The 13,240-nt window shown below is 38.0% G+C and overlaps 1 protein-coding gene across 1 annotated transcript in view; it reads left to right on the forward strand.

The window, feature by feature from the left end:
• Positions 1–222: 222 nt before the first annotated feature.
• ZDHHC2 (zinc finger DHHC-type containing 2) overlaps positions 223–13,240 on the forward strand; it is a 50,838-nt gene continuing 37,820 nt past the window's right edge. Inside the window, exons 1-4 of the mRNA XM_019553357.1 lie at positions 223–244; positions 8,379–8,473; positions 11,284–11,404; positions 12,559–12,628. Of these exons, the coding sequence (XP_019408902.1) occupies positions 223–244; positions 8,379–8,473; positions 11,284–11,404; positions 12,559–12,628 (308 nt within the window). The remainder of the gene's footprint in view (positions 245–8,378; positions 8,474–11,283; positions 11,405–12,558; positions 12,629–13,240) is intronic.

The raw sequence follows: 13,240 nt of genomic DNA on the forward strand, positions 1-13,240 counted from the left end.
TGTTCATTTTATTCCTCACAGAAAATCAACACTATAAACACATTTTATTAAAATCCTGATTTGGTGATCAGATTTAAAGTTTTGACGTTTGTTTTCTTTGATTGTGATGGTAGGGAACTAAATTTTAGAATATTTTAAGTACTTAATCTGCTTTCAAATAATAGAACGTCATTTGTTTCATTTGATTTTTATTTTCTTTTTCTTTTTTTTATTTCAGTGACAATGACAAATATTGGAGAAAAAGGTAAGAAGTTTTTTTTTTTAAATAGGTTTGTTTTAAGTGGAATTCTTAAATCAGATTACTGTAATATAAATTCTGTTTGTAATACATCTGATATATAGGTAGTTTTAAATAAAAGGAGGTCATCATATCTTGCTTCATTAAATGACCTGTGTATAAGAGTGTTTGTTTTTCACAGATCAAATATGTTCAGAAAAATAAGGAGATTGGTCTTTTTATTAGCTGTCTGGACCTAGTATCTTTTTAGTTTTGTTGAGACTTCTGTATATATACTGTCTTCTTTTAGGCCTTTTGGAATATAGTACTTTTTAAATAGGAGTTTTGGTGGAAAGATTAAAAAATGGCAGAGTATTGAAGCCTGAAGTCATCTAACCAGAGAACTAGCAGTAGCAATGAAAGTTTCTCCACTAGGATAAGTACAGACAGTCAAAAAGCCCAAGGCTGAATTGATTTAGTCTTTGCAGGTTAGTTTAAGATGCACAGGTTAAATTGAAACAGAAGTGATCAGACATTTACCTTTGAGTCAGGAAATGCAGCCACATGCCTGCAGTGGCTCAGGCCAGAAGCCAGGGGGGCGCTAGAGCATGGCTGTCTGGCTGTGTGTTTACTACTTCTTCCTGCTGCCTTCAGGGGCTCTAGGATTTGCAGTCCAGAATTACATCAGCAGGACACTACAGGGTTGCTCATCACTTCTTCTTTCTGCTTCCAGGTGCCTCTGAGATTTGTAGTCCACAGTTGCAGCCAGCAGTAAATTTGAGTGGGGGAAGGGGTGTTTAGTCCCCCTCCCTGGCCCCAGACCCCAGCTGAGGTTTGCCTGGGGGGGCAACCCCTCCCTAGATTGGGCTGCATCCTCAGCTGGGCTTGCCTCCCCCCAGTCCCCTTGTCATCCAGCCCCCACTGTTCCAGCTAGGGATTGGAGGGACAGGGCCAGCCCTGCTCTCTGGAGCAGACAGCGCAGCCCAGGGCTGCAAGCCATGCTTGGGGACTGATTTAACTTGAATAGGGAAGGGGTCTGGAACAGAAGTTTCATAAACTTGTTTGACCCAAATCAGTTAAATCTGATACTACATTCAGTCAGGTTCATCTTAACCAGGTTCAGCCATTTTGAGCACTGAGCTTCTGTTTTGTTACAGGTTTAAACCAGTTTCTGATCACTTAAACCAGTTTATGTGTAATTTCTGTCCGTAGCCCTAGTGACTGACCAAAAAGATCTATTTATATTGAGTAAGAATAATTTATCTGCACCCATTTAATCATTGGCCAATAGAGATGCAGTTCAAATGCGAAGCCTTTTATGTGGACGTCCATTTCAAAGATTAATGTCGTTTCAGTAAGATTGTCAGGCTTCCATGAAATTGGACTTCACATGCCTAAAACATTTGATATAGAAGCTGGAAATGAAATGAAGGAGTGGATGGGCAAAGATTGTGGAACTTGGATTAAATATAATTTTCTTCTATAGGAAACTAATATTTTGAGTTCACCTTGTGTTCCAAAGTACATGTTTTACAAAAACAAACATTTCAGAAGTTCAAGTTTACAAATATCAAAATTGTATCAACTTAAACTGATTTGTTGAAACAGTTTTTTTTATTTCAAATATATAGTTGGGAACAACTTAATATCAGAATATCTGTTCAAAACAAATATCTATTACAGTTCTCCCAACTGGAATAATTGAAACACTTTTGGCAACATCAACAATTTTTTTCAGCAAAAGTCCCTTTTCTGACTGAAACTTTTAAACCACAAATTTTCCCAAGCATAATAGTAACACTATTTGCTTATCATCAACCTGATTTGAGTTAGATATTGGAATTCACAAGTTTAGGGAGGGGAAAAAAAGCTTGTAATAAATAACTGAACATGCTTCCTTCCAACTTTTCAGAAAAAAGGCTGAGTGCAAGCAAAAATTCAGCCAGAAGGATTCTGTTGGAGATGTAAACCTTTTGAAAATACAGTAAAAATGCCTGCTCAGCCATCAATGGAGTTGCTACCTCTAGGTTTTAATACTTTGAAGTCTATTAAAATAGAATCTGGGAAGGCAAGCAAGGCAGCACAGGGATGTAGAAGGGGTTTTTTTGTCTTTTAAAGTCTTTGTTCAGGTACTGCTTGCACCTGTGTAACTTCAGCAGTTTTATGTATTGCACATTCACAGTCCTTACTGAGGGGAATGTGTTTTGTCAATTCAGAAATAATTGATTAGAAAATAATCAAATTTTATACAGGTCATGATTTTCCCTAAATTACTTTCTGGTAATATATAAGCTTAAGCAGATCTGCTGTTCCCCACACATGGTTTGCAATGTTCCCCACACGTGGTTGACATATTATAAAAATGTCAGGGAATTTTCCTACCCTTCCAGGCAAAGAGACTAAATGACAGCCAAAATTTTAATTTATATAGGCCAGGGGTTGTCAAACTTTTGTAGGAGCTGTTTGTCAAAGTATTTATATAGGTAATAACTTATTGGCAACAATAACTCCCCTATCTCCCATACTGTAGCCCCAGCGTTGTGTGTGTAGCCAGGTCTATACTTAAGAGTGTTAAACACTTCATGTTAAAAGTTTCTATTGGTGATAACTTTAACAAACTTTAACAGTCCAGGGAGAAATTTCCGATGCTGGCTGTCTTTTTCAAGCTGAATATTTTTGGCAAGTTTCAGCAAAAAAAGTTCAACTCTTTCCATCAATACAGTTAGAAGAAAAAATTCTGCCCATATTAAAACACTTTTTATGACTGTTTTGTTAATAACTGCAGCACCTCTGTGCATTGGAGCAAGGATTTTACATTTTGGCAGGTGGATTGCCTTTGTTTCAGGGATATACCTTTTGCTGTTTATATGAGAAACTAAAAAAATATGGACCTGTTACAGCTGAGAGAAGGGGACAAGAGTAGAAGAGGCTAGGGTGAGGGGACTAAGGGCAGAATGGTACAAAACACTCTCCAAAACCTAAAGTGAAAGCCAAATGCCTGAGTTTCATTATTTTTTCCATTGTCAGCATTTGCTTCATCTCCCTCTATTGCTGGTCACATAGATGTGGTATTAGATACTCTGTTAGCTTAAGTATCAGAGGTCTGTTTGATGGATCTAAATATTCCAACCACATAGCTATGAATAGATGGATTAAACCCCATTAAAAATGTGATGATTGCAAGAGTCAAGTGCTCAAAGTTTAAGACTAGCCAGAATTAAGGTTGACAGTGAAAAGTTAATTCAGTGAACTTATGCATATGCATTACAATATAGACCCAATTATGTGATCATATGCTTCCTCCTCCCTCCCTTCCCTCCTCCTACCCAATTGGAACCCATGTCATTTGGTGAAAAGCGTGGAATCTGTCTGTCTAGTTTAACACAGAATTGGGAAGGTGCAAAGAGGTTGCGGGGGATTGCAGGAGACAGGAAAAGTCTCATAGTTAAGGCAGTTGAATGCTATTTTGGAAAACTGAATTCTGGTCCTGCTTTCATCCCAGAGTTCGTGTGCGACTCTGTGTATATCATTTGAACCCAACTTCTCACTTCAGGTTACTAATTGTATTTCTTATTTTCTGGGTGCCCAGCCTGAGATTTGTAGAAATGGTGAACACTCACAATTGCAGCTGGAGTCTGAGAGAGACCTGCTTTGAAAATATAAAAAGCTTTATAATGTGAGGCACTCTGAAAAAGTAGGGCCTAAGTATCTCAAATTGAGCACTCGCAATTTGTAGACTCTTCTGAACTTTCCCTTTTCCCTTCACTTGCCTCTTTAAAATGGAAATGATGTCATTACCTCATTGCATTGGAGTGTTTTTCATGATAAATTAATGTTAGGGAAGCACTCGGATGCTACTGTGATAAGCACCACAGAAAACCCCTTGAGAAAATTAATGGAATATGAAGAGAATGCAGTAAGTAAGATGTATGGTCACCCACTGTTCAGGAAAAATAAAAGAAAATATTGAGTGGCTACTGTGTTGGTGATTACAATCTATTTGTTGCCATGAAGGAAGCAGTGGTTTTATGAGGGAAAGAAGTGTGTGCAGTCATGTATGTGAATGGGTGGATCTGGGACATTGAAAAGGGGAATGCAGATGGTGTAGGACATCATTACATATAACAACACATTTTTCTCAATTAAAAAAATAATTACAAGCTTTACTAATAAGCTAGGGACTCAGGAGCTGTATTATTCAATTAAAAATTGTATGGCACTGAAGTATGGGGCTATGCCACCAGTAATGATGTAAACATACCTCAGAATTAGTTTCTCAGGGCTCTTCTGGGTCTTCCTCCTTCAACTCCCACATCCTTCTTGAGATTAGAGATGGGATTAGATTCCATGTTAACTAATATTATTAGATTGGTGGGAATCTGGTTTAAAATCCTGCCTCTTTTACCGTCTCACTTGCTCAAATTGTGCTATATAGAAGACATCAATAATCCCCCTTCTCTTCAATCTCCCTGGCTAGCTTTTCTCTCCTTCACTTCTGCATTTTCTGGGATGGGACGCTATATCAAAGACAATGAAAGACTCTTCTCCCCCATAGAAAAGGTCCGAGTTTTCCAGAGGTTCCAAGACTGAGGCAAAACCAAACAGACCTTTATTGGAACGTGCACGAGCTTGCTATGTCATATGTTGTTTATGAAAACACAGTAAACAAAGCAAAATAATCAAAGTTGTTGTTTCATTAGTCCCAATATCATTAGAATTGAATAAACGTCTCTTTTAGACTCATAAAACAAAATCTAGCCTTCTTGAGCATCTTGACATTGTGTCTAATGCTTCGCTGAAAGTTATTTCCACACCTGAGTTAATATTTTTAGCTAGAGTTAAAAACTAGGCCTGTGAGAATAGGAAAGTATTTGATTCAGATTCGGATTTGGCTGATTCAGAGGGCAATGATTCAGTAATTCAAATTACTGTCCCCATTCGATTTGGCCGAATCAGAATTAGATATTAGGCGCTGATTTGGAGATTTGGATCGGCCGGGGAGAGGCAGGCACAGCTGGGGGGCTGCAGGTTCTCCTGTGGCTCCTCTGGTGGTGCCTGCCTCTCCCTGAGTAGGGAGAGCCATGGGAGAAGCCCCCATGGCTGCCCTGCCCAGCCTGATCCCACACTTGGCCCCAGTCTCCTGGCACTTTAAAAAAAAAAAAAAAAAAGCCCCACACTCACCAGTTGCAGCAGAGAAAATCAGCACCTCTGAGGGCTTATGACAGAGCCCCCCAACACAGCATAGCAGGGGGCACTGGGAATCACCCCCACTCCTGCTTAGCACCCATGCGGCAGCTGCAATGCAGGGGGGCAATCCCCACTTCCTGTCACTGCGCTGCATGGAGGGGCTCTGCCGTGAGCCCTCAGAGGCCCTTATGCCTTCTGCTGCTGCATCTGGTGAGTGCGGGGCTTTAATTAATTAAATTTTTTTTTAATTTTTTTTTTTAAGGTGCTGGGAGGCTGGGCTGGGTGGGGGATGAGGTCGGGCAGGGTAGCCATGAGGGGAGGCAGGCACAGCTGGAGGAGCTGCAGTTTATTAAAACATCAAGACTAAAAAAAGGAGAGAAGGTCACTAGCAGTCATGGAATGAAGAGTTTAGGAGGAGTCAGGTGGATCATAATGAGCTAGGAAGTCAATTGACTTCCTCACTGCTGCCTGAATAGAAATACTACCACCACTGCTAGGCAATAGGTTTTAAACTTTGAGTAGACCAGAAATTAAAAAGGTTGCGACTCCACCACTGACGCCCCTTGGGTCTGCCTGTTTGAGTAATTCAAGACAACATCATACTGCATATGCCTAACAGGGGTTACTTAAAGTTGCACAGCAGCCTTCAATTTTGTTACCACCTACATTTTCAATGCTTGTTTTTTCTATTTTAGTGATCTCTTAATTTTTTTTGTATTAGTGTAATTCTGGCTTAGTATGTGCCATTTAGAAAATGCCAGAAGAGTCCTGTTTTATCATCTTTCTGAGCTATCTAATAGAGAGTATACAATTAGGCAAGACTGCAAATTGAATGTTGTTACTTTATAGAAATGTAGCTTTTCTATTTGATCACTGAATAAGAGTGAACAATTTGTTCTTGCTGCAAAAAAGCTAATAGTATAATGGGCTGTACTAATAGGAGTGTCCCTTAGAAGTGAAAGGAAGTGATTCTTTCACTGTATTCAGCTCTGAGGCCTCTTCTGGAGGACTGTGGCCAGTTTTGTGCAGTATGCCTCCAGACACATGTGAACAAATTAGAGTCCAGTGTAGAGCAACAAAAATGATTATTAGTCTAAGAAACATAACATAAACAGTTTGAAGGAACTGGGTTTATTTAGTTTGGAGAAGAGAAGACTGAGGCAGGATTTGATAAGCCTACAGATACCTGAGGGGTTCTTCTGTAAAGTGGATGGTGATAGCCTTTTCTTTGTGGCTGCAGGGAACAGGATAAGAAATATTGTTCTTAAATTGCTAAAAAGGGAAATTTGTTAGATATTAAATTATTTGATTATGTTGGACATTTGTACCTACCTAGCAAGGTTGTGATATTTTTCATCCTTGGAAGTTTTTTAAGAGCAGGTTAAGCAAACAATTGCACGGAATGGTTTAGCTTGGATTGATCCTACCTGTAGCAGGGAGCTGGATTGGATGACCTCCTCAATTCCCTCCCAGTCCTATTTTTCCTGTGATTCTATTCTGGGATCTCCCAGAATCATGTGGATCTAACAGTTATAGCATAATAGCTGTTTGTGTGCTCCTGAGCAGCAGCAGCAGCTCCTCCTCCCTTTTTATGTTGTCTGCAAATGGCATTTATCTATACTCTGAAGTGCTGGTTTTCAGTGGCACGAAGAAGAGCAGCTTGAATGTTCCTAATTAATTTAATTAATTCTTAAATGATCTGCAATTTCACATGTATTATGTTACAATAAACCCCTTTTAACTACCTTTTGACAACATGCATTTGTCGGGTCATCTTCAGTCTTGAATTAATATAGTGTGAATTAAGATGTGTATTTTGATCAGTGGACTTCCCCTGTGTTCCTCCCACTAGTTCATTGCCATAGCACTATTCACTTGGCTCACTGAGGTTTGAAATACTGTATTAACTCTCATACCACATGCATCTTTTCCCCAAAAATCAGACTCCCCCCCTCCCCAAAAAAAACAAAATTGCAGTATGTGTCTTAAGTAAGAAGCTGATTTTTCTGCTTTGATTCTTGCTCTCAGCAACAATGGCATTTCTGTTTAGGCAGCTGAGAAAATCCACTGATTTATGACTAATTGTTCTTCACTCCATAAGTGCTAAGGGTTTGACAATTTGGAGAACAGATCTATTGCTTAAGGTAACCACAAGTTGATTTATCTACTTCAGTGCAGTTTTTTTTCAAATGTATCAGAAAATGTGGTTTGCTTATACGTACCCCTGAACAGTTCCACATCTTTTGCCTTCTTTCTGACTTCACGCTAACATGGTTAACTACCTCTTTGTTTCTTGTACATCTACCTCACGTGTGGCCATATTGCTTGCTGTGGGCACAGTAGTTAGGAATTGTCCTTAATTGTAGTGATGTATTTTGTACATTTAGGACAAGAGACACCAAAGATACTGACACAGTGTGGGACAGAACAGTGGGTGATGGCAAATTATAAGGATTTACCATCCTTTAAGACAAAATAAGCATAAATAAGTAGGACATATTAAGGATTACAATCAAATCCAGTGCATATATGCATGTACAGTATATTAAAATGATTTACAAGTTCATGAAGCAAAATTTAGATGACTTGATTTCTCTTTTTTTCTCTTGCAGCCATTATACATCTCCTGTTGGGAGAGAACTGAATGGGAGGGAAAGAACAAACAGCAAAGAAATATGTGCTAGCTACAAGTTTACCTAGGAATATACTGAAACCTTTTCTCTTAGTTTGTTTTTTTCACTATCCCAATTCATCTTAACATTTATCATTTGAATCATATTAACATTTTTCAGCAGTAAGTTTGTATATTTTTGAAGGATTTAGTACATCTTAATTACTATATGCTATAAATTAACCTCTGTGTTACAGCATCTGTAGGGGTGTAATGCTTATACATATTTTGCATTCATAATGAGACTAAATGTTATGGCTCTCTTTGCTATAATGGATTAATTATATTCGTCTTTTATCTTAGTTGTGTGCCTGATTGCATACCACATATTTGTCATGCTGTTTGTCTGGTCTTACTGGAAAACAATCTTCACATTACCAATGAATCCCTCAAAAGAAGTAAGTTAAGATTTGGGATAAAATCAATCTTTTGTTTCTTATTAATGCAGTTGCAAATGTTGTTAGTCATTGCTTCTCAACCTTTTGAATTCAAGGCGCTGCTCAGTTACTTCCCTGAATATGATGGCACCCCATTTGAGAACCATTGTAAAGGCTCATCTTTACCAAATTTATTTCTAAGCTGTTGCCACCAGGTGGAACTGCCCTGCCTGTTTCTGTGTCCACGGGGAGCACACGAGGACAGATGGGAAGTGGCTTGGTGGGAGCAGGCACTCTTGCCTGTATTACTCTGTTCCCCTCCTTTCCATATTCCACTTTGCTCTCCTCCCCCATTGCTTGGCAGTATGTAAATAGGAAATGCAGATTTTACAGAAGCCAAGTGCAACTGTGCCCTAAACCTAAAGAGTCCCCCTGTGAGGTACTGCCTGCATTTTCCATTTACGAACTGCCAACCGATGTGGGAGAGGAGCAGAGCTGGGAAGGGAAAGGAGCAAAACCAAATGCAGGTAGGAGCATTTGCTCCTACTACATCTTGTTCCCAGTCTGTCCCCACATGCCCCTCTTGAAAACAGAGCACACATAATCAAGTTTAGTCAGTCATTGCAAAATGAGTGTAGAATACTATTTATAAATTCTGAGGTTGCCAGTTTCTTTTGAGAGTTTAGTGAGCTTAGATTAGACTGTAAATTCAGTAGTAGGGAAACTCTTAAAAATTGTTTAAATTGTACCATCTTGTACCATAGAAGTATAGAGGAATTGGTTAAGTATGAAGTTGACTGTGAGTATATAAAGATGGAGCAGATGGCTAGATGGCCTTATACGGTCTAAAGAAAATGTTTTTAATTTCGCTGCTGAGGTTCACCTGTAACTGGCATGTGTATAGCTTAGCTGCATATCGAATGTAGCATATTGGTAAATTCATGAGACTTGAAAATGTGAATAAATAATCGTCACTGTTGAATAGAATTCAACAAATTCTTCTGTAGTATTTGGCATGCAAGGGTAAAAAAAACAAGCCCTCCCCTCAAACTCTGGCACCCACTCCCATTTCCCTTTTTTCTGTCCGGTCCCCCCCATTCTCCCTTACCTTAGCAGGCGTTCACTATCCAACAAAATTAAATAAAGTGCCCATGCCTGAATAGCCTGAATAGTGTAGGACGAATGTAGAGATATATGTTGTGTCTGCTCCTAATTCTCAGATAGCCAAGGCTCCCATGCTGCTTCTGTCATGGACCCACCTAGTTCCTGTTCAGCTTCAGCTTCAAGTATCATCAGTTTCAAGATAATGACATGAGTTATACAGGAAGAAACTGAGAGGGCACTATCAAATACAGTATAAATATTATACACAGGCTCTTTGTGACTTTGATTAAAGCGGTTTGCTATTTTTTCTCTTTGTTAACCATCCTTCCCCACACAGGCACAGTGAACACTTTATGGAATAGTAATATAGTCAGCAGTGTCTTTTCTGTACATTTATTTAGCCATCTTTAGAATTTTGGGGGGAGGAATATTGATTTAAGAAAATCTATTTCAGTATTATTATACCAGAATATTTTTGAATTTGATGCTCTTCTCAAGTCTTAGATCATACATGATAGAAATAATTAGAGAAAAGAATTACTATAGACTCAAATTACAATAGACTGATTTCAATTAAGGAGGCTGAGAAAAGCCTGCTATTGAGTGCCAGCATGATAAATCTTTAATTATATCAAGGTTAGAAAGCAGCCTTACAATACTACTGAAGAGTTTAAAATTAATATTAAATGTAGCAAACTTGGGTATTAGAAAGCCATGTTTACTGTTAAAATACTCTCTTTGAACTATAGTGCCAACAACATTATGTAGTGACGTTCTTCATTAGCACTGCAGAAACTGAAGAGAAGATCTGCTGGTACAACTTTCCTTTAATTAATTAAAAGTAACTTAATCCTACAAATTACCATTAGTCCATTAGTCCTCTCAGTTTAGATAGGTTTAGATAGGCAAGTAAGTTTAAAAAAGGATATACATATGTTTTCTCCAGAAGCTTGGGTTGTATGTGAGCCCGATAATGTCCTGAAGGTCAGTGAATTAGAGTTATTTTTTAGGTGGAGGCAGGACATCCAAAGCTAAGGAATCCTCATGAGGGTGCTTGCTTTGTTTCCTATATTAACAAGACTTTAAAATGATTGTTGACAACAGCTGTGCCAGTGCTGTACGGTGGGTAAAAGGGTCTTTCAGTTAGGCAGGTTCCAAGCTTTGTAGGTCTAAATTCAATTTGGAAATGCATATTTAGTCAGTGAGGCATATAAAGCATTAATGTCATGCTGTCAGGAAGACACTGTTAAGAATCTGGACTAAACCAGCTTCAGGTTCCAGGTTGATTTTAAGATACTGCCCAAAGAAGGGAAGGGCACTTCATAGGAATTTCATCTTGCAATAATTAGCTTGATCAAATTCTGAATACAGATATGATTTTTTTTTTGTTCTTTATCTTTCTTTTAAGTATTAGGGGAGGGGGAAGGGAGGCAGTTCCTATTTTTCATAGGGGGAACAGTCAGTGTTAAATTGATACCTGACAGGATCAGGCCCTTTACTTAAATGTGTCATGTTTTTTTTGTTTTGTTTTGTTTTTAGTTAAGAACACCAAAGCCTAAATTCATGCCTCCTGGGTGAATACAGTGGGTTTTGCCACAGTATTTTGCATGTATCGCTACCTGATCATAATTTAAATAATGTTTTGTCATTTGTTGTAAGGCAAGACAGTCCATAAAGGAGTAGCTTGTTAGTGCATTGCTAATTTTAAAAAATGCATTATTTTTCAGTTCCATCTGTCTTATGCAGACAAAGAACTGCTGGAGAGGGAGCCTAGAGGTGAAGTCCAGCAAGATGTTTTAAGGAGAGCTGCCAAGGACCTTCCTATATATACCAGGACAATGTCTGGAGGTGACTGTTGTTGGTGTTTGTGGTTCATGTGGGCAAACAGTACATTACTGTCTGTTGAAAGTGAGGATTTTTGACAGTACCTAGGAAAAATGAGTTGCCTGGTAGAGTTTAAAAGAATAAGCTTACCAAAGAATGATGCATTGCTATTATTTAGCGGAAGCATTTTGTTTAACGTGTTCTCGATGGAGATTCTATTTACCTGGGAATGATTATGATAATTACATTTACAAGATGCTAAGAAATAACTGAAGATTAATTGATACTCAAATATTAGCTAGGCAAAGCTAACCTTATTTTTTCACTCTAATCGTCCCTACAATTTGACTAAAGAGTGATTGAAAATGACTCACTAGTATTATTACAGTCCTAATTAACGTTAAGAATGGATTTAAAAAGCAGTACCTTTAATAAACTGATAGTTTGTAATGTTAACAAATACTGCAAGGTGATGAAATACACTTTAATGTTACCTAGCTTGGCCTTCATTTCTGAAAAGAAAAACATTTAATAGCATATTACATCTATAACACCTGTTATAAATGCACCTAAATGCTTCTGGTACAGAAATTTAAAAAAGACAGAAGACTAAATTGGAAGAAGGGGAAAAAACAAACCCAAGAAATAAAGGCACTTATTGCTTCCTTAGTGACATTAGATTAAGATTTAAATGGTTTTCATCACCAAATCCTAAATAAAATCTTCTGGATATTTTGTTTCTTTAGGGATGGGGGGAGGAGGGAGGAACCTAAAATGACCTCTGTATTGAATTTCTTTTTATAATATAAGCATAAGTTAATTTATCAAATACTGATCAAGTTGTATAGGCTTTCATTCCAGTTTTTACAGTTTTTGCAATGCTGATTTCATTTTAAGAAAAACCTCAACTAAAAAGCTTTAAAATATTCCAAAAATGACTCTTGGATTTTTTTTATTTTGTATGAAAAATTCAGAATGTTCTTGATTTCCAGTACTTAAAACACATACGAGAGGCACTAGCAGTTGCAACTCCCACTAAAGTAAAACTGAATCACTTCAGTGGGAGTTCAGGGATTTAATGTTCTGACTGTAAATATTTACTTTTTGAGCAGATGTATAATGTCAAAATATGTGCATAACAGTATGTTAAATCTAGTTTAAAATAATTTTCTTCTCAGCAATCAGATACTGTGACAGATGCCAACTTGTAAAGCCAGATCGCTGCCATCATTGTTCCGTGTGTGACAAGTAAGAAACATCTCTTTAAGCACTATTTGTCACATTTGTTAAATATTTTACTAATGCAAAAGATAATAATTTCCCAAAATGCACCTGTTGAGCAGTTTGGGAATGAAAAGCCCACCTGGACATTTTATAATTTTTCTATGAACACATTTTTTACTAAATTGTTTAATCAGTATTTCCTTTTAAGGACAATCTGAAAGGTATTTTAAAGGCTTACTCTAGCATTCGGTTTTCTTTAGAAATATCAGAAATGTTTATTTTCTTGTTTTGGACATCTGTTTGGATGATTCACACCCTGATCAGGATTTTTTTATCACTTGGTTGGATGATGAAGCTATTGAATTGTTAATAAAGAACCTGTGGCCTGAATATTTTCACAGATTTCATAGACATTAGGGCTGAAAGGGACCTTGGAAGATCATCGAATCCAGCCTCTCCCCCCAGAGGGCAGGAAGTCAGCTGGGTTCATAGGATCTCAGCAAGATAAGCATTCAATTTGCTCTTGAAGGTGTTCAATGTGGGTGCTTGAACCACCTCCGATGGCAGGCCGTTCCAGACCTTGGGGGCTCGGACAGTAAAGAAATTCTTCCTTATGTCCAGCCTGAAACGGTTTTG

The sequence above is a fragment of the Crocodylus porosus genome, unplaced genomic scaffold, assembly GCF_001723895.1.
Source record: "Crocodylus porosus isolate Cpor-Errol unplaced genomic scaffold, CroPor_comp1, whole genome shotgun sequence".
NCBI lineage: Eukaryota > Metazoa > Chordata > Crocodylia > Crocodylidae > Crocodylus > Crocodylus porosus.